Source organism: Scomber scombrus, chromosome 7, assembly GCF_963691925.1.
Source record: "Scomber scombrus chromosome 7, fScoSco1.1, whole genome shotgun sequence".
Lineage (NCBI taxonomy): Eukaryota > Metazoa > Chordata > Actinopteri > Scombriformes > Scombridae > Scomber > Scomber scombrus.
Genome location: NC_084976.1, coordinates 30452905 through 30475976, shown reverse-complemented (window position 1 = coordinate 30475976; position 23072 = coordinate 30452905). Strand labels below are relative to the sequence as shown.

Genomic DNA, 23072 nt, shown 5'->3' with positions numbered 1-23072 from the left:
AAATATGGAGAGCAGAGTGCAGACCACAGTCATGTACTTTGGACATGAAAGACTATCGGTGGATTCTGGGAAAGATCTATTGGAGAAGTCTCTCATATCTTTGGCTTCTCTTTAAATGCAAACCCACTAGTACTTCGTCTCAGGAAAGTACCTGAAGAAATTAATAGAAAAGATACTCATTTGTTTTTAGTGATAAGAATAGCTATGAAGAACTGGTTAACAGATGATACTTTAATTAACTTTAAATGTTAAGATCTTGCAAAAGAAATATATGAAATGGAAAAAATAACAATAAGAATCAGAAGTCAAGTTCATATCTTTGAGAGAGATGAGAAAAATGGGTTACATACATAACAGAATGATTGATGTCACCTTAGTGACTGTTTCTTGTGCTCACGAGAAACATACCAAAGTTTTCTTTTTCTTTTTACCACGTCCCTTTACGGGCGCCGTAGTCTTCAGACTCAGCAGAAAGAAAGAAGAATATGTATTTGATAATGAGAAAAGTTACCGTCTGCTCATGAAAGAACTAAAATAGTTTGTAGTGGTTAAAGTCACCATGAAGACTTCTTCACACAACACGTCAGCATCGTCTGTTAATTTAGCAACTGTCTCACAACTTCAAAGCAAAACTGAAAACCCTATTTTTATATTCCCTTACAGCCTTCATATAATGTGATCAGACCTTGTTGAACCTGTTATTTCAGAAAATAGGAAGCGAACATACCCTCGCTGTAGCTAACGTGAAACCACCGAGGTGGTGGTCTGTGACGTTTGTATTTTTTTTTTTTTTTAAGAAGTCAAATTGCATCTTGGGTAATTTGAGTGTGAGTATTCAGCTCTTGATGCATACTCCGCATTTCTGGCGAATCTAGTATGCCATCTTCTCGCATACTCTGAATCGCATACTACGCAGTTGAAACACACTACATACTTCAAATGACGTCAGAGTTAGTATGAGTAGTCATTCTATTGGCTATTACAACACACATAAAGATGAACACAAAAAACAACAGCACCACCTACTGGTGAGAGTTAATCTCAGTGATAAGAATAGCTATGATTAAATAAATTACAAAGAACTGGTTAACAGATGATACTTTAATTAACTTTAAATGGGAAGATCTTGCAAAAGAAATATATGACATAGAATAAAATAGCAATGAGAATCAGAAGTCAAGTTCATATCTTTGAAGAGAAATGAGAAAAATGGGTTACATACATAACAGAATGATTGATGTCACCTTAGTGACTGTTTCTTGTGCTCACGAGAAACATACCAAAGTTTTCTTTTTCTTTTTACCACGTCCCTTTACGGGCGCCGTAGTCTTCAGACTCAGCAGAAAGAAAAAAGAATATGTGTTTGATAATGAGAAAAGTTACCGTCTGCTCATGAAAGAACTAAAATAGTTTGTAGTGGTTAAAGTCACCATATAGACTTCTTCACACAACACGTCAGCATCGTCTGTTAATTTAGCAACTGTCTCACAGCTTCAAAGCAAAACTGAAAACCCTATTTTTATATTCCCTTACAGCCTTCATATAATGTGATCAGACCATAATGTGAACCTGTCATTTCAATGTTTTTATGATAATGATTTTTAAAAATTGTGCTTTTGTATAAAATGTTACATAAATAAAATAGCTTTGCAACAAACAAACAGCTGAAGATGGTGAAACAGCTTCGTTATGTTAGCCCAACAGAGCATTGGTGCCTACTGCACAAAATAAAATTGAAATTAAGATTTCAAAACTCAAGTCCAGAAACAACAAATAATAATATCACAATGCATTAATGTTGTTTATTTATCCTGTTGTATGTTATATGTGTTTATCACTTATTACTTTAGTCACTGACTGGTTTGATGAGTATGAAAATGAACTAAAAACCTACTTGGTATTTAGAAGAGTATATGCTGCATTCAAGGACATGTGATGAACACTGACGGTGTGCTTTCAGGCAAAATGAGACACCAGAAGATTTTGATTAATTTCACTTTTTTCTTGCAGGTAGTGTGGCAGGTACGGTACAGACAGGTGGTGGCTGACAACAACTAATGCTTTATCTAAACAGAAAATAGAAATCATGTCACTCTATGTATGAAATGTTATACAATAAAGAAAATATATGGTTGTCAGATAACTGGTTAGTAACACAATAAACAATGCATCATACTAATTCAACATACTCAGACATTAAGTTACTGAAATCTTAAATTAACAAGGAACAAAGGAACTCATCATTCACTCAGTCATATAATTACTGTAAGTGAAGTTCAGGGTTCAGCTGCAGGTCACTGGAAAGAGGCTCACACCTGACCTCAGTGCAGTATCAGCTCTGACTGAGCTGAGCTCTTCCTCTTCCTGCTCCTCCTCCAGAGCTGCTCTTAACAACACCCTCCACTTCTCTATACATTATATTTCCTTATAGTCTTCATACTGGCTGGTTGTCTCTTTAGTTCAGGATGAACAGAAACACACAGACGCTCACGGTTGCTTCTACAAATCCAAATGTTTCTTCATATGGAGGTAAGATGATTTCTAATATATAAAAACTTGATGAGATTCTCATCTTTTAGTGAAGCAGTTATTTTATTATTTTTAATGTTTTTAATTAGGGTTGTCCAACATTTTAAAAATGTTTAATCGCTATTAATCTAACTTTTTATCTCATGTTTAAAATTGTATTTGTTTTGCATTTCACAACAGTTTTTAACTCCATATTAACAATGTAAAGCAATTCTTACCAGTGTATCTTGATTGTGAATCAAATGAATGCAAACAAATTGACTTTATGAACTTGACTTTTAGATTTATTTCAAATCAAAAGAAGTGCAATGAGGTAACACAATGTAAAATTCAAAAATATAGAAAAGAAATGCTACAACAGTGTGGTCTTGAGGTAGGAGACAACATTACACTGTTCCACATTGAGAAATATGCAGAAGTGCACAAAACGTACAGCACAATATAATGAAATGCATTACAAATAAATAATATTCTATAGCTCCACTATCTTTGAGTTCAGTTGAAAACTGGGGAACTTGCAAAAAAGAAAAACTAGTGTCATCATTGTACAATGGTTTGCTCCAAACACTCCTTTGCTTTAACGGTTAAACATACTGAAGAACGACACTCTGCAGAAACATGAGCAGCACTTATCTGAAGCTGCAGAGCGATGGGACCAGGGGGGGGAGTTCCGGTCCTCTGAAATGAGGCCAACGCGGAAGTAACTTAAAACTGCATTCTATCAAAAGGCCACCAGGGGGCGACAGTTTTGGTGTCAAAAGGACTTCCGTCTCTGTACAAGTCAATGGAGAATTCACCAACTTCTCACTTGATTTCTAACCTCAGTAAACATTTTCAAAATGTGTTTATGGTCTCAATCGCTAGTTTAAAGCCTTCTTCAATGTAGTATGATGTTCATTTGTGAAATTTTGGCCTCCCTGATTTTTATATTTGACGATAAAGCAGGGTATGCATTAGGGCGTGGCTACGTCGTGATTGACAGGTTGATTGGTTCACAGGTTCAGGAGGGCGCCTCATGCCCCTCCTGATGCCCATATAAGTAGAATCTGTGTTTTTATTTTTCCCAGCATGCACCTGAAATGTTCAAGATGGTGCTGCTCAGATCAGAAACTATTGGCCTCCGAGCAGCAGTCCACAAACCAATGGGTGACCTCACGAATGTTACGTCCATTTCTTATATACGGTCTATGGATGGGACATTGAAGGAAAGTCACAACAATCAGACAGTGCAGGAATATGACAGCAGCAGTTAGACTCCTGACATACCAACACATGCTGTGCACTGTGCAGTTTACGTAGGTCGATTATAACGGCAATCTGTGACAGTTTTCAGTCAGTGAGCAGCATGATTATTGTGATTTTTTTGGCCCTTAATAGTATCATAATAAACATGTTAACACTGACAGCTCTACTTCTGATACATGACAACACATTGGCAGCAACATATTGGATGTGATTCTGTAAACAAGAGCCAATTTACTGCAGATATTTAAACATCAGTGTTTGATCTGAACTGTTTCAGATGAACTTGAGGAAGTAAGTGACTACGTTAATACAGCTGTGTGCACTGTGGACAACATGTCAGCCACCTCAGGTATGTTAGAAACATAGTTTAGTTGACCAACTTTAAAAAAAAAAAAAAAAATTTAAGCATTGTATTTTTCATATACTTTAAGAATTGAAAGTTTTTCTAATGAATCAAAAATCTATAAAAAGCTCATTTTGAAATCAAAGTGTTGACATCACTCTGCTCAATCCTTATTGTTTTCTTAGATAAGAAGTGTGGCTCCTTCACTCAGTGTTTTCTACCAGTAGCAGTGAGTTGGGTGATACTGTTGGTAATCTTGGTCCTTCATATCTACTGTGAGTATCCTCTATGTGAATATCACATCAAATTACATGTTTCTTTTTCCATAGCTTGTTATCATTGTTGTTAGTTCTTATGTAAAGGATAGATTAACATATTTTTAAAGTCAGTTTTAAAACAATAGTCAGATGTTTATATGTACATTGTTACAGTTTTGTCTTGGTGCAATCATTCCTTCTGTTCATAACGGCCTTCAAGTGGAGGAGATCCTACTCTTCTGTTCTGACTGCATTTAATGTAGTGCTTTATAATTTAGCTTTTATTCATCCATTCACACACACACACACACACACACACACACACACACACACACACACACACACACACACACACTACAGCTAAAGTTTGTAATATATTTTTGCAGACATGTTTAGAGGGGATCTTTTAATGGTCAGATTGAACAGGAGGAATATTTACAGTACACATAACAAGTTGTAATGTTTACACAGACACCATTAGCAGCATTATCTGTTAATTCAACAACTCTGTCACAGCTTCAAAGCAAAACTGAAAACCCCGTTTTTATATTTCCTCATAGCCTTCATATAATGTGATCATATCATAATGTTTTTATGATAATGTGTTTTTATATAAAATTTGTGACATAAATAAAATTGCGTTGCAACAAATTCCCATAGTTTGACCCTTTCCTCTGTCTGTTGCTGTAGTTACATCTGTCATCTCTGAAAACAACAACAAGCTGGCTGCAGAGAACCAGAAGCTGGAAAACCTGACCAAGGAATATAATGTCTCCGAAATGAAGATCAAGAAACTAACTGCAGAGAACCAGCAGCTGAAGACACAAAACCAGCAGCTGGAGACAGAGAAGAACAACCTAACAGAACAAATACGAAACATAGAGAACAGTGTTACTGTCGCCCAGCAGATCATTGAAGCCTACTGCCCAATAAAAGATGGAAGTAAGTTCAGATCTCATAACTCAAGCACAAAAATAACCAATAATAATGTAACAATGCAGTAATGTTGTTTATTTGTTGGTTTCTGTTATTTCAGACAGACAGTGTAAACCTTGCCTAGATGGCTGGGATCACCACCAGTCCAGCTGTTATGCAGTCAATAACGCTGATACTGCTGGTCAGAAAACCTGGGAGGAAGCTCAAGAGAACTGCAGAGGAACGAATTCAGACTTGGCTGTAATAGTTAATGAAGATGAAAAGGTAATGAGAAAACTGGGAATTTTATGACGTCCTATATGAAATGAAACTGTATTTTCTGAGTCTGTGGGCCACAGTGTGTTTATTTAAGTTCAGTGTTTAAATATCTCTCATAAGTGTCTTTCTGTTGTCCTCAGACATTCATCAGTTTTAACAGTTGGGAAACTGCAGGACTCACTGGCTACTGGATTGGACTGAGAGCTGAAGCAGAGAAATGGAAGTGGATCGATGGAAGTGATCTGGCTGAAAAGTAAAAGACACATTCCTAAACAGTTTGAATAATAAAATCTATCAGCCTTGATCTAAACATTATGTTCTTCCCTCAGATCCTGGATGACAGAACCTGCTAACAACGACTACTGTGCAATTTCTGTCAAATACCAAGGATGGAAATCAGTGAACTGTGGAAACAAAAACCGTTGGATCTGCAAAAAGGCGGCTTTATCTGTTTAAACAGTGAGAAGCCACACATGAGAAGGTTACTGGATACTCTGTAAAGATTAATAACAACTGGATTGTAAATATCAATACAAAGACTTTTTATTCAGAATATGGGATTTTTCCTCAAAGCTATTCGTGTGTATGTGTGTGTGTGTGTTTGTTTGACTTAAGTCACTTTCAGGGACACACACCAGACTTAAGACCCAATGTAAATACCCCAAAAGTGACTTAAGTTCCAGGCTTCTTCTGTAAACTTAAAACTGAAAATGTCAGTCTGAATGAATTTTTCCTTGTTAATTTGTGACATAACAACAAAATTGTTGAGAAAAAAATATATATATAACGCTGTGTGTGTGTGTGTGTGTGTGTGTGTGTGTGTGTGTGTGTGTGTGTGTGTGTGTGTGTGTGTGTGTGTGTGTGTGTGTGTGTGTGTGTGTGTGTGTGTGTGTGTGTGTGTGTGTGCTAAAGGGAGTACTAAACAGATAAAAGTTGTTCTTCTTCTGCTTTGTTAGAGATGAGATGTTGTTTCCTGTTTTATCTTCATGTAACAGTTTAATTATTACTGCTGATTGGCCAACATGGGGAGCTGCATTACTTGTTCTCAACAAAATGTTCCCAGAGTTGTTTTTTTAAGTATTGTATTCTAATGAAAATAATATTTCAATGTACAGATGACTGGTTAACTATTATCTGTTTATCTAGAAGTAAATTCATATTTCAGTCACACCTTGTTGTTCATTGTCTTTTTCTTACAAATATCTTCCTGAAAATGTCAGTAAGCTTTCATCAAGTCAGATAACGTTACACAGATTTAACATTAAACGTTTTTTATTTTCTGTTCATCAAATGATGATGTTAACTGTGAGGGAAGTTTAAAATTGTACCAACTTCAAGAGTTCTTCTATCAGGAAATCCTCTATTAATTTTAACCTGGTGTGTCTGCAGCATATTCTCACACTATTGCACTTCTCCTTTCATCAACAGACTAACTTTTATCATAATCAAATACATTTGCCTATTTTTCTGTACACTGAAAACACATCAGATGAAGACAAATTTCTACCTTTTAATACAACTTTCTATTTCATTTAGTCAAAACGTGGTCAATAACATGAATGTGGTCAAATATTTTTTTGACCAAAGGTGTTAAAAATAAATATCTGCATTCAGACAGACTGAGCAGACAGAAGAGTAATACGTTTATTGTTCGTTACTTATACTGGAATTAAAAATCTATCCCCTCATCCATCCTTTTACCCATTCATCACCCATCCTCTACATATGCTGAACACTCAGTAAATGGTGATTTAAAACATGGGTGTGATCCTTTGGTTGGAATCGATGGTTCCATCGATGGTCGATGCTGCTGAGTTTCTCTGACTGCACATTATATATTTTCATCATCTTCTATCACAAAATAGTAAATACCACAAAGTTTGAATGAATGAAATAGCAAATGTGTGTATAAAAGGTTAATATTTCATGTTATCAGATGGGTCTCCAACTCATTCAGAGTCAGACGGTATGGGCATGACATCCACTGCACTCTGATATGTATATTAGTGGTAATAAGGTACATTAGTGTATCTTTCATTATGAATTGTGTAGTTTTTGCTTACAAGACATGTTAATTTGTTGTAGAAGCAACAGACTGTGCAATGCTAGTGACTTAATCTGTAGGACCTTTAGCTCAAAGAACTGCGATAACAGGTACACTTCTGTAATTTCTGTGTTCTGCTCCTGTGTGCTAACTGAGACTCTTGTGGATTGAATGAGGCCATTATTAATGTGTGATGAGATTAGTTTACTCATTAGTGTCTCATTATTAATTGGAAATAACTAAAAATGGGTTTTTGATAGAAGAATTTTTAGGTAATTTTCAAATCTTTCCCCACATACAATTCCTTGTAATACTTTTTCTGATTCAGAACATATTGAGGATACAAAATCAGTTAGGTTTGCTTTTTGTGTGGGTTCAAATCACAATTTTACTGAATCATATTCCCCTCTCTAGCAGAAATATTTTTTGTTTTGCTAACTGTCCATCAGTCTCTATTGGCTTGTTGACATTTTTGATTGTTCTTCCCTACAAAATTCCATGTCCAGTCTTAAGAACAGGAACAGTTTTATATACCATTATATTCAGGGCTTAATATTAACTTTGTTGCTCAGAAGCCACTGTGGCTAATGGTTTTCCCAAGTTATTAGCTACTATTTTGTGTAGCTACTAAGTTGACTATAGTGTGCTAACATAAACAAGAACTGAACCTGAACATTGATGTAACACTGACATAGGTTTTTGCAAAATATTAAATAACTCTTAACTTTCTCCCTGACTCCCAGTGCTGCAGCCTCACCACTGTCCTGACTACTGCATGCTGCTTTCTCCCCGTTCTATCTATTGTAAAATAAAAAAGTGCAAAGCTAAATAAAATTGAATAAAATAAGAGTTGACAATAGAAATAGAAGTTCTGAAATGTGGAAATAAATCCCAGGGAAGAATCAGCTGTTTGGCGACAACTTGGCTAGTATATTGCTCTACAAAGAGTGCCTGGTAAAGTGCCTTGCCTGAAAGCACTAAAGGCAGAGCTAGTTCTTAGAAGACGTGATAGGAGAGACATCAAGAACCAAGTCTACAATTGCATTACAGCTCAAAAAAGAAAAAAGAAGTAGTTCCTGTCCATGGTTTAAGGTCAGGTCTTTGATTTTGCACTGTTCAACAGTCAGTTTGTCGCTGTGGGCAAGTTCCAAGCTTTTTGTTATGTCATTATTCACATGTCATATAAATGTTGTATTATTAAGTTTTGTGACATTTCTGGACTGGAATGGTTCAAAATGGTATAAAACAAACATTGAATATGGAATTTAAAAATAAAGGAGAATGAGATGAAATACATGAATGCTTCTTTTTGCTTTAAAACCTGTTGTGCATTTTATATGTATATTAATTGAATAATTTATAGTTTTTCTGGTCCATTTGCATTAGTATTAAATACAAATATATCAACAGACAAAAGTGAGCTCAAATTAAATAAATAAAATGGGAAGAGATGTAAAAATGTATAATTCTGAGTTGGTTATATAAAAAACACTCAAATGATAACACATCAAATGTACCCAGCCATAGGTGTTGGTCCTCACAACTGTATAATTACAATATTTTTTTACTCAAAAGAACACACGAAATCTGCCTAGCAACAGGAGGGGTCCTCACAACTATACAAGATAAATATTTTTTTAACTTTGTGTTTATTGACGTTTGAAATGATATTCTGACTCTCCACTCCCATCTAGTGACATGACTATTTTTTGCAACATTCTAGCTATAGTTGAAATGGTGGTCCTCACAAAGAACTCTGAGATTGTGGTCCTCACAATGTGATATATACATGTATGTGTGTGCGTGCGTGTGTGTGTTTGACTTAAGTCACTTTCAGGGACACACACCAGACGTAAAATTTCAGTCTGAATGAATTTTTCCTTTTTAATTTGTGACATAATAACAATATTGTATTAAAAAAAAGATCTTTTGAATCTTATGAATGTGATAATTGCGAGTGTTGAGATTGAAAATCGATGCTGCTGAGTTTCTCTGACTGCACATTATTTATTTTATCATCTTCTGTCACAAAATAGCAAATACCACAGAGTTTGAATGAATGAAATAGCAAAGATGACAAGGTTAATATGAAGGAAATTTAGCTTCAAGATGCTCAAAAAAATATGGGGAGCAGAGTGCAGACCACAGTCATGTACTTTGGACATGAAAGACTATCGGTGGATTCTGGGAAAGATCTATTGGAGAAGTATCTCATATCTTTGGCTTCTCTTTAAATGCAAATCCACTAGTACTTCATCTCAGGAAACTACCTGAAGAAATTAATAGAAAAGATACTCATTTGTTTTTAGTGATAAGAATAGCTATGAAGAACTGGTTAACAGTAATAATTTAATTAACTCTAAATGGGAAGGTCTTGCAAAAGAAATACATGAAATGGAAAAAAATAACTGAGAATCAGAAATCAAGTTCATATCTTTGAAGAGAGATGAGAAATATGGGTTACATACATAACAGAATGATTGATGTCACCTTGGTTATGGATATATACATTGACATATAATTATACCATTGAACTGATATATCCAATGAACTAGTGCAGATGTTTTACTTTTTCATTTGTTTTGTCTATGTCTGTTATCGTTCTTTTATTAAGTTATGTCTGTAACACAATTTCGTAAAATGTAGGGCTGTAATCTCCCAGTCGACTAGTCGATTTATGGGTCGATCGATCTGGCTCGACCAAAATTCTGATTGGTCGATTTTTTGCCCTGTTAATTTCATCAGGTGGAAAGCACTAATTGCTAATGGGGGTGTTTTCAGAGCACCCCTGTCTGTCTAACAGTCTGTAACAGTCTGTCTTCAGAACACCCCCCCTGTTTTCACTTTTTTTGGATTAGCCCAACCCACTGGAGACAGATTGAAGAAAGTACTAGAAGGCCTTGGTCTGGTGGTTTGCTGAATATTTATTTAATTGTGAGCGTTTCATTTACAGTCAGTCCTCCTCTACCATGTCAAAGACATCGGCAGTGTGGCAGCATTTTATAAAAATAGATAACGGACGCCCGCAAATGAGACGTATTCTCCCAGAATCTGGAGTGAACGAGCAAGAGCGCGCACCAGAGAGTGACAAGAGAGTGACTAAGACTTCTCCAAACAACACGTCAGCATTTTCCGTTAATTTAGCAACTGTCTCACACCTTCAAAGCAGAACTGAAAACCCTATTTTTATATTTCCTTACAGTCTTCATATAATGTGATCATATCATAATGTGAACCTGTCATTTCAATGTTTTTATGATAATGTTAAAGATTTTAAATTGTGCTTTTGTATAAAACTGTGTTGCATAAATAAAAAGCCTTGAAACAAAGGGTTAGGTAATCCAAGTCTGTGATATGTGATAATTGGGAGTGTTGAAATAAAACAAAATAACAAATACCACAAATTATGTTATTGACCAAGTTTTGAATTAATGGCAAATCAAGATGTTTGTATTAAAGGTAGAATTTCATTTTATCAGATGGGTCTTCAGTGTCAGAATAAATGCATTTGATTATGATAAAAAAAATGTCAGGTCAGGTCATGAAAGGAGAACTGCATCAGTGTGAGAACATGCAGCGGAAACACTCTGTTGAAACCATTAAAGGAGATTATTTACTGATAAGAATTCAAGAAGCATTAGTCACTATCATACATGTGTCACAACTTAAAGCAGAACTAAAAACCTCTGTAAAATACTTTCTATTTAGGACTGTGAGAAGGGTATATGCTGAATTGAAAGACGTGATGAACACTGACGGTGTGCTTTCATGCACAATGAGACACCAGAAGACTTTGATTAATGTCACTTATTTCTTGCAGGTAGTGTGGCAGGTATGGTACAGACAGGTGGTGGCTGAAAACAACCAATGCTTTATCTAAACAGAAAATAGAAACCATGTCATTCTATATATTAAATCTAATAAAGTAAATAAAATACATATGGCTGTCAGATAACTGGTTAGTAACACAATAAACAATGCATCATACTAATTCATCATACTCAGGAATTAAGTTACTGAAATCATAAATTAACAAGTAACAAAGGAACTCATCATTCACTCAGTCATATAATTACTGTAAGTGAAGTTCAGGGTTCAGCTGCAGGTCACTGGAAAGATGCTCACACCTGACCTCAGTGCAGTATCAGCTCTGACTGAGCTGACCTCTTCCTCTTCCTGCTCTTAACAACACCCTTCACTTCTCTATACATTATATTTCCTTATAGTCTTCATACTGGCTGGTTGTCTCTTTAGTTCAGGATGAACAGAAACACACAGACGCTCACTGTTGCTTCTACACATCCAAATGTTTCTTCATATGGAGGTAAGATGTTTTCTAATATATAAACACTTGATGAGGTTCTCATCTTTTAGTGAAATATGTTATTTTATTCTTTTTAGTTAGCAATTACTTTTTTATCTCAGGTTTAAAATGGTATTGTTTTGCATTTCACAACAGTTTTTAAGTCCATATTAACAATGTAAAGCAATTCTTACCAGTGTATCTTGATTGTGAATCAAATGAAAGCAAACAAAGTGACTTTATGAATTTAACTTTTAGATTTATTTCATATCAAAAGAAGTGCAATGAGCCTGAGGTAACACAATGTGTCTGCAAAAATATAGCTAACTTTAAACAAAAAAATGCTACAACAGTGTGGTCAACTTCAGAGTGCTTATTCTGTGAAATACTTTTCGTGGAAGGATTACACTGTTCCGCATTTAGAAATATGCAGAAGTGCACAAAACGTACAGCACAATATAATGAAATGCATCACAAATAAATAATATTCTATAGCTCCATTATCTTTGAGTTCAGTTGAAAACTGGGGAAATTAAAAAAAGAAAAACTAGTGTCATCATTGTTCAATGGTTTGCTCCAAACACTCCTTTGCTTTAACGGTTCAACATACTGAAGAACGACACTCTGCAGAAACATGAGCAGCACTTATCTGAAGCTGCAGATTGATGGGACATTGAAGGAAAGTCTCAACAATCAGACAGTGCAGGAATATGACAGCAGCAGTTAGACTCCTGACATACCAACACATGCTGTGCACTGTGCAGTTTACAGAGGTCGATTATAACGGCAATCTGTGACAGTTTTCAGTCAGTGAGCAGCATGATTATCTTGATTTAAAAGAAGGTGTTATAGTCGGCCCTTAATAGTACCATAATAAACATGTTAATACTGACAGCTCTACTTCTGATACATGACAACACATTGGCAGCAAAAGATTGGATGTGATTCTGTAAATAAGAGCCAATTTACTGCAGATATTTAAACATCAGTGTTTGATCTGAACTGTTTCAGATGAACTTGAGGAAGAAAGTTACTACGTTAATACAGCTGTGTGCACTGTGGACAAGAGGTCAGCCACCTCAGGTATGTTAGAAACATAGTTTAGTTGACAAAGTTTCATTTTTTTAAGCATTGGATTTTTCACATTTTTCAAAAAGTTCAAAGTTTCTATAATCTATAAAATGTCCATTTTGAAATCAAAGTGTTGACATCACTCTGCTCAATCCTTATTGTTTTCTTAGATAAGAAGTGTGGCTCCTTCACTCAGTGTTTTCTACCAGTAGCAGTGAGTTGGGTGATACTGTTGGTAATCTTGGTCCTTCATATCTACTGTGAGTATCCTCTATGTGAATATCACATCAAATTAAATGTTTCTTTTTCCATAGCTTGTTATTATTGTTGTTAGTTCTTATGTAAAGGATAGATTAACATATTTTTAAAGTCAGTTTTAAAACACTAGTCAGATGTTTATATGTACATGGTTACAGTTTTGGCTTGGTGCAATCATTCCTTCTGTTCATAACGGCCTTCAAATGGAGGAGATCCTACACTTCTGTTCTGACTTTAATGTAGTGCTTTATGGCGCTTTTCCACTACACAGTTCCAGCACGACTCGGCTCGCCTAGACTCGGTACGGTTCCAGAACAGACCTTTTCCATTACAAAAAAGTACCTACTCAACGTGGGCGGGGTCGTCGTAGCACTGCCCCGCGACTTCGTTTTATACGCGACACAAAACACATAAACAATGGAGGACATTGAGGTGTACTTGCTGCTGTTTGTGGTTTTTTGTCACACCAAAGCAAGAAAATTGAGCCGTATAGCTGTAACTATGGTAACGCTGCTGCCGGTATTTAAAATGCCGGACGGCTCATGACTCTTCCAGCGACAACTCTTCTGACCAATCAGCGGCCAGCAGTGTGTCGACGTCACATTTTAGTACCGACTCGGCTCGCTTGGAACCTCACCAGAACATGTACTAAAAAAGTACCAGGTACCAGGTACTTTCCCTAGTGGAAACGCAAAAAGAACCGAGGCGAGTCGTGCTGGAACTGTGTAGTGGAAAAGTGCCATTAAAGCGTTTTATAATTTAGCTCTATTCATCCATGCACGCACACACACACACTACCGCTAAGGTTTGTAATATATCTTTGCAGACATGTTTAGAGGGGATTTTTAAATGGTCAGCTTGAACATGAGGAATATTTACAGTACACATAACAAGTTTTAATGTTTATACAGACACCATTAGCAGCATTATCTGTTAATTTAACAACTCTGTCACAGCTTCAAAGCAGAACTGAAAACCCTGTTTTTATATTTCCTCATAGCCTTCATATAATGTGATCATATCATAATGTGAACCTGTCATTTAAATGTTTTTAAGATAATATTGAAGATTTTTTAAAATTGTATTTTTGTATACATTTTGTGGCATAAATAAAATTGCTTTGCAACAAATTCCCATAGTTCGACCCTTTCCTCTGTCTGTCGCTGTAGTTACATCTGTCATCTCTGAAAACAACAACAAGCTGGCTGACCTCAACAACAAACTCAGCTCAGAAAATGAAAGATTGAGGAGAGACAATGATGATAAGACAGTCATCATTGGAAACCTGACAAAGGAATATAATTACCCAGAAATCAAGAAACTAACTGCAGAGAACCAACAACTGAAGACAGAGAAGAACAAATGAACAGAACAAATACGAAACATAGAGAACAACGTTACTGTCGCCCAGCAGATCATTGATGCCTACTGCCCAATAAAAGACGGAAGTAAGTTCAGATCTCATAACTCAAGTCCAAAAATAACCAATAATAATGTAACAATGCAGTAATGTTGTTTATTTGTTGGTTTCTCTTATTTCAGACAGACAGTGTAAACCTTTCCTAGATGGCTGGGATCACCACCAGTCCAGCTGTTATGCAATCTATGACCCTAATACTGCTGATCAGAAAACCTGGGAGGAAGCTCAAGAGAACTGCAGAGGAAATAATTCAGACTTGGCTGTAATAGTTAATGAAGATGAAAAGGTAATGAGAAATCTGTGGGAGTTTTATGACGGCCTATATGAAATGAAACTGTATTTTCTGAGTCTGTGGGCCACAGTGTGTTTATTTAAGTTCAGTGTTTAAATATCTCTCATAAGTGTCTTTCTGTTGTCCTCAGACATTCATCAGTGAAAAGAGTTGGTACATTCCAGGACTCGCTGGCTACTGGATTGGACTGAGAGCTGAAGCAGGGAAATGGAAGTGGATCGATGGAAGTGATCTGGCTGAAAAGTAAAAGTCACATTCCTAAACAGTTTGAATCATAAAATCTATCAGCCTTGATCTAAACATTATGTTCTTCCCTCAGATCCTGGATGACACAACCTGCTGCCAACAGCGCCTGTGCAATTTCTGTCTATAACCAAGGATGGAGACCAGTGTGGTGTGAAATCAAAAGCAGTTGGATCTGCAAAAAGGCGGCTTTATCTGTTTAAACAGTGAGAAGCCACACATGAGAAGGTTACTGGATACTCTGTAAAGATTAATAACATGTAAGATCATATCAACTGGATTGTAAATATCAATACAAAGACTTTTTATTGAGAATGTGGGATTTTTTTCTCAAAGCTATTCATGTATATGCTGTGTGTGTGTGTGTGTGTGTGTGTGTGTGTAGTGTGTGAGTGTGTGGTGTGTGTGTATATATGTGTGTGTATATGTATTTGTGTGTATTTGTGTGTATTTACCAGAGCGATAGAGAATCTCTCCTCCAGCTCGGATGGATCGGGCATCGGGAGGTCGGACCGGCGGCGGCTCTGGACCGGATGACGGCCAGTTGGCTCTCCACATGGGGAGCTGCATTACTTGTTCTCAACAAAATGTTCCCAGAGTTGTTTTCTTAAGTATTGTATTCTAATGAAAAGAATATTTCAATGTACAGATGACTGGTTAACTATTATCTGTTTATCTAGAAGTAAATTCACATTTCAGTCACACCTTGTTGTTCATTGTCTTTTTCTTACAAATATCTCCCTGAAAATGTCAGTAAGCTTTCATCAAGTCAGATAACATTACACAGATTTAACATTAAACGTTTTTTATTTTCTGTTCATCAAATGATGAAGTTAACTGTGAGGGAAGTTTAAAATTGTACCAACTTCAAGAGTTCTACTATCAGGAAATCCTCTATTAATTTTAACCTGGTGTTTCTGCAGCATATTCTCACACTATTGCAGTTCTCCTTTCATCAACAGACAGTAACTTTTATAATAATCAAATACATTTGCCTATTTTTCTGTACACTGAAAACACATCAGATGAAGACAAATTTCTACCTTTTAATACAACTTTCTATTTCATGAAGTCAAAACTTGGTCAATAACATGATTGTGGTAAATGTTGTCTTTTGACCAAAGGTGGTAAAAATAAATATCTGCATTCAGACAGACTGAGCAGACAGAAGAGTAATAAGTTTATTGTTCATTAGTTATACTGGAATTAAAAATCTATCCACTCATCCATCCTTTTACCCATTCATCACCCATCCTCTACACATGCTGAACACTCAGTAAATGGCGTTATTAAAACATGGGTGTGATCATTTGGTTGGAAGAATAAAGGAAGATCAGATCTCAAAACTCAAGTCCAGAAACAACAAATAATAATATCACTGCATTAATGTTGTTTATTTATCCTGTTGTATGTTATATTTTCGCTGTGTACCCACCTATCTAGGAGCATACTGGACTCTTGATGATGCGCCCCTTAAATAACAGTGACATATGCGCCAGTGACTTTAGACCTGTTTTTTTTTGGTCATTAGCGTAATCGCTTGCCCCCGCTTCAGAATAGCAACGCGCCACCAATGCGCCTGACCACACCTCATTTGAGACCAACACGCCCATAGGCGCACAGACTGGTGCAAGTGCATTTGCTATTTAGACAACGTGGGCGCAGGGCGAGAAAATGACAAATGCACCGGGGGAAACTAACAAAGACACATGTGCCACGCCCGCCATCCGCTGTGCGCCAACTGCAAGATGGGGCCCTTAATGTTGGTTGCTCAAAAAATGAGTGTGGCTCTACTGTTTAGTCAAAATGTCTGATGAATATGTGATAACTGGGAGTGTTGAAATACAAGATCAATGCTCAGTTTCTCTTACTGCACATTATTTATTTTCATCATTAGGTGACAAAATAACAAATACCACAAATCATGTTATTGATCAAGTTTTGAATTAATGGAAAATCCAGATGTTTGTATTAAAGGTACAATTTCATTTTATCAGATGGGTCTTCAGTGTCAGAATAAATGCATTTCATCATGATAAAAAATGACAGGGCAGGTCATGAAAGGAGAACTGCAGCAGTGTGGAAATATCCTGCAGACACACTGATAAAACCATAAAAGGAGATTATTTCAAGAAATGTTCACTGTCACAACTTAAAGCAGAACTAAAAAACTTCTGTACTATTTAGGACTGTGAGAAGAGTATATGCTGAATTCAAGGACATGTGATGAACACTGTTTTTCACTTATTTCTTGCAGGTAGTGTGGCAGGTATGGTACAGACAGGTGGTGGCTGAAAACAACCAATGCTTTATCTAAACAGAAAATAGAAACCATGTCATTCTATATATTAAATCTAATAAAGTAAATAAAATACATATGGCTGTCAGATAACTGGTTAGTAACACAATAAACAACTCATCATACTAATTCAACATACTCAGACATTAAGTTACTGAAATCATAAATTAACAAGTAACAAAGGAACTCATAATTCACTCAGTCATATAATTACTGTAAGTGAAGTTCAGGGTTCAGCTGCAGGTCACTGGAAAGAGGCTCACACCTGACCTCAGTGCAGTATCAGCTCTGACTGAGCTGACCTCTTCCTCTTCCTGCTCTTAACAACACCCTTCACTTCTCTATACATTATATTTCCTTATAGTCTTCATACTGGCTGGTTGTCTCTTTAGTTCAGGATGAACAGAAACACACAGACGCTCACTGTTGCTTCTACACATCCAAATGTTTCTTCATATGGAGGTAAGATGCTTTCTAATATATAAACACTTGATGAGGTTCTCATCTTTTAGTGAAATATGTTATTTTATTCTTTTTAGTTAGCAATTACTTTTTTATCTCAGGTTTAAAATGGTATTGTTTTGCACTTCACAACAGTTTTTAACTCCATATTAACAATGTAAAGCAATTCTTACCAGTGTATCTTGATTGTGAATCAAATGAAAGCAAACAAAGTGACTTTATGAATTTAACTTTTAGATTTATTTCATATCAAAAGAAGTGCAATGAGCCTGAGGTAACACAATGTGTCTGCAAAAATATAGCTAACTTTAAACAAAAAAATGCTACAACAGTGTGGTCAACTTCAGAGTGCTTATTCTGTGAAATACTTTTCGTGGAAGGATTACACTGTTCCGCATTTAGAAATATGCAGAAGTGCACAAAACGTACATCACAAACAAAAAATACTCTATGGGTCCATTATCTTTGAGTTCAGTTGAAAACTGAGGAAATTAAAAAAAAGAAAAACTAGTGTCATCATTGTTCAATGGTTTGCTCCAAACACTCCTTTGCTTTAACGGTTCAACATACTGAAGTACGACACTCTGCAGAAACATGAGCAGCACTTCTCTGAAGCTGCAGAGCGATGGGACATTGAAGGAAAGTCTCAACAATCAGACAGTGCAGGAATATGACAGCAGCAGTTAGACTCCTGACATACCAACACATGCTGTGCACTGTGCAGTTTACAGAGGTCGATTATAACGGCAATCTGTGACAGTTTTCAGTCAGTGAGCAGCATGATTATTGTGATTTTTTTGGCCCTTAATGGTATCATAATAAACATGTTAACACTGACAGCTCTACTTCTGATACATGACAACACATTGGCAGCAAAAGATTGGATATGATTCTGTAAATAAGAGCCAATTTACTGCAGATATTTAAACATCAGTGTTTGATCTGAACTGTTTCAGATGAACTTGAGGAAGTAAGTGACTACGTTAATACAGCTGTGTGCACTGTGGACAAGATGTCAGCCACCTCAGGTATGTTAGAAACATACTTTAGTTGACAAACTTTCATTTTTTAAAGCATTGGATTTTTCACATTTTTCAAAAAGGATCAAAGTTTCTATAATCTATTAAAATCCATTTTGAAATCAAAGTGTTGACATCACTCTGCTCAATCCTTATTGTTTTCTTAGATAAGAAGTGTGGCTCCTTCACTCAGTGTTTTCTACCAGTAGCAGTGAGTTGGGTGATACTGTTGGTAATCTTGGTCCTTCATATCTACTGTGAGTATCCTCTATGTGAATATCACATCAAATTACATGTTTTTTCAAAGCTTGTTATTATTGTTGTTAGTTCTTATGTAAAGGATAGATTAACATATTTTTAAAGTCAGTTTTAAAACAACAGTCAGATGTTTATATGTACATTGTTACAGTTTTGGCTTGGTGCAATCATTCCTTCTGTTCATAACAGCCTTCAAATGGAGGAGATCCTACACTTCTGTTCTGACTGCATTTAATGTAGTGCTTTAAAGCGCTTTATAATTTAGCTCTTATTCATCCATTCATCCATTCACACACACACACACACACTCATGCACACACACACGAATGCACACACGCACACACACACACACACACACACACACACACACACACACACACACACACACACACACACACACATACACACACACTACAGCTAAGGTTTGTAATATATTTTTGCAGACATGTTTAGAGGGGATCTTTTAATGGTCAGATTGAACATGAGGAATATTTAAAGCACACATAACAAGTTTTAATGTTTATACAGACACCATTAGCAGCATTATCTGTTAATTCAACAACTCTGTCACAGCTTCAAAGCAGAACTGAAAACCCTGTTTTTATATTTCCTCATAGCCTTCATATAATGTGATCATATCATAATGTGAACCTGTCATTTAAATGTTATGATAATGTTAAAGATTTTAAAAATTGTGTTTTTGTATAAAAATTGTGGCATAAATAAAATTGCCTTTTAACAAATTCTCATAGTTCGACCCTTTCCTCTGTCTGTCGCTGTAGTTACATCTGTCATCTCTGAAAACAACAACAAGCTGACTGCAGAGAACCAACAGCTGAAAACCAACCTGACAAAGGAATATAATATCTCAGAAATGAAGATCAAGAAACTAATTGAAGAGAACCAGGAGCTGAAGACACTGATCAACTTAACAGAACAAATACGAAAAATAGAGAATTGTGTTACCCAGCAGATCATTGATGCCTACTGCCCAATAAAAGATGGAAGTAAGTTCAGATCTCATAACTCAAGTCCAAAAATAACCAATAATAATGTAACAATGCAGTAATGTTGTTTATTTCTTGGTTTCTCTTATTTCAGACAGACAGTGTAAACCTTGCCGAGATGGCTGGATGTACCACCAGTCCAGCTGTTATGGAGTCTATAATAGCTGGACTGCTGGTCAGAAAACCTGGGAGGAAGCTCGAGAGTACTGCAGAGGAAAGAAATCAGACTTGGCTGTAATAGTTAATGTAGATGAAAAGGTAATGAGAAAACTGGGGGAATTTTATGACGTCCTATATGAAATGAAACTGTATTTTCTGAGTCTGTGGGCCACAGTGTGTTTATTTAAGTTCAGTGTTTAAATATCTCTCATAAGTGTTTTTCTGTTGTCCTCAGACATTCATCAGTGAAAAGAGTTGGAAAAGTTCAGGACTCATTGGCTACTGGATTGGACTGAGAGCTGAAGCAGAGAAATGGAAGTGGATCGATGGAAGTGATCTGGCTGAAAAGTAAAAGTCACATTCCTAAACAGTTTGAATCATAAAATCTATCAGCCTTGATCTAAACATTATGTTCTTCCCTCAGATCCTGGATGACACAACCTGCTAACAACGGCACCTGTGCAATTTCTGTCCATAACCAAGGATGGAAATCAGTGAGCTGTGGAAACAAAAACGGTTGGTTCTGCAAAAAGGCGGCTTTATCTGTTTAAACAGTGAGAAGCCACACATGAGAAGGTTACTGGATACTGTAAAGATTAATAACATGTAAGATCATATCAACTGGATTGTAAATATCAATACAAAGATTTTTTATTCAGAATGTGGGATTTTTTCTCAAAGCTATTCATGTATGAGCTGTGTGTGTGTGTGTGTGTGTGTGTGTGTGTGTGTGTGTGTGTGTGTGTGTGTGTGTGTGTGTGTGTGTGTGTGTGTGTGTGTGTGTGTGTGTGTGTGTGTGTGTGCTAAAGGGAGTACTAAACAGATAAAAGCTGTTCTTCTGCTTCTTTGTTAGAGATGAGATGTTGTTTCCTGTTTTATCTTCATGTAACAGTTTAATTATTACTGCTGATTGGCCAACATGGGGAGCTGCATTACTTGTTCTCAACAAAATGTTCCCAGAGTTGTTTTCTTAAGTATTGTATTCTAATGAAAAGAATATTTCAATGTACAGATGACTGGTTAACTATTATCTGTTTATCTAGAAGTAAATTCATATTTCAGTCACACCTTGTTGATCATTGTCTTTTTCTTACAAATATCTTCCTGAAAATGTCAGATAACATTACACAGATTTAACATTAAACGTTTTTTTATTTTCTGTTCATCAAATGATGAAGTTAACTGTGAGGGAAGTTTAAAATTGTACCAACTTCAAGAGTTCTACTATCAGGAAATCCTCTATTAATTTTTAACCTGGTGTGTCTGCAGCATATTCTCACACTATTGCAGTTCTCCTTTCATCAACAGACTAACTTTTATCATAATCAAATACATTTGCCTATTTTTCTGTACACTGAAAACACATCAGATGAAGACAAATTTCTACCTTTTAATACAACTTTCTATTTCATGAAGTCAAAACTTGGTCAATAACATGATTGTGGTAAATGTTGTCTTTTGACCAAAGGTGGTAAAAATAAATATCTGCATTCAAACAGACTGAGCTGCATTGATGGATAAACAGAAGAGAATTACGTTTATTGTTCATTAGTTATACTGGAATTAAAAATCTTTCCACTCATCCATCCTTTTACCCATTCATCACCCATCCTCTACACATGCTGAACACTCAGTAAATGGCGTTATTAAAACATGGGTGTGATCATTTGGTTGGAAGAATAAAGGAAGATCAGATCTCAAAACTCAAGTCCAGAAACAACAAATAATAATATCACTGCATTAATGTTGTTTATTTATCCTGTTGTATGTTATATTTGCGCTGTGTACCCACCTATCTAGGAGCATACTGGACTCTTGATGATGCGCCCCTTAAATAACAGTGACATATGCGCCAGTGACTTTAGACCTGTTTTTTTTTGGTCATTAGCGTAATCGCTTGCCCCCGCTTCAAAATAGCAACGCGCCACCAATGCGCCTGACCACACCTCATTTGAGACCAACACGCCCATAGGCGCACAGACTGGTGCAAGTGCATTTGCTATTTAGACAACGTGGGCGCAGGGCGAGAAAATGACAAATGCACCGGGGGAAACTAACAAAGACACATGTGCCACGCCCGCCATCCGCTGTGCGCCAACTGCAAGATGGGGCCCTTAATGTTGGTTGCTCAAAAAATGAGTGTGGCTCTACTGTTTAGTCAAAATGTCTGATGAATATGTGATAACTGAGAGTGTTGAAATACAAGATCAATGCTCAGTTTCTCTTACTGCACATTATTTATTTTCATCATTAGGTCACAAAATAACAAATACCACAAATCATGTTATTGATCAAGTTTTGAATTAATGGAAAATCCAGATGTTTGTATTAAAGGTAGAATTTCATTTTATCAGATGGGTCTTCAGTGTCAGAATAAATGCATTTCATCATGATAAAAAATGACAGGTCAGGTCATGAAAGGAGAACTGCAGCAGTGTGGAAATATCCTGCAGACACACTGATAAAACCATAAAAGGAGATTATTTCAAGAAATGTTCACTGTCACAACTTAAAGCAGAACTAAAAAACTTCTGTACTATTTAGGACTGTGAGAAGAGTATATGCTGAATTCAAGGACATGTGATGAACACTGTTTTTCACTTATTTCTTGCAGGTAGTGTGGCAGGTATGGTACAGACAGGTGGTGGCTGAAAACAACCAATGCTTTA

At 36.2% G+C, this 23072-nt stretch overlaps 1 protein-coding gene and 1 long non-coding RNA gene across 2 annotated transcripts in view; both read left to right on the top strand.

Moving 5' to 3' along the window:
• Window positions 1-15576, top strand: part of LOC133983977 (C-type lectin domain family 4 member G-like) — a 40099-nt gene extending 24523 nt beyond the window's left edge. Inside the window, exon 5 of the mRNA XM_062423192.1 lies at window positions 15276-15576. Within this exon, the coding sequence (XP_062279176.1) occupies window positions 15276-15402 (127 nt within the window). The 3' untranslated portion in view covers window positions 15403-15576. The remainder of the gene's footprint in view (window positions 1-15275) is intronic.
• LOC133983847 (uncharacterized) lies at window positions 12929-14823 on the top strand. Its single transcript, XR_009925386.1, has 3 exons — window positions 12929-12998; window positions 13157-13246; window positions 14414-14823. It is a non-coding gene; the product is annotated as an uncharacterized LOC133983847 (long non-coding RNA).
• Window positions 15577-23072: the final 7496 nt, after the last annotated feature.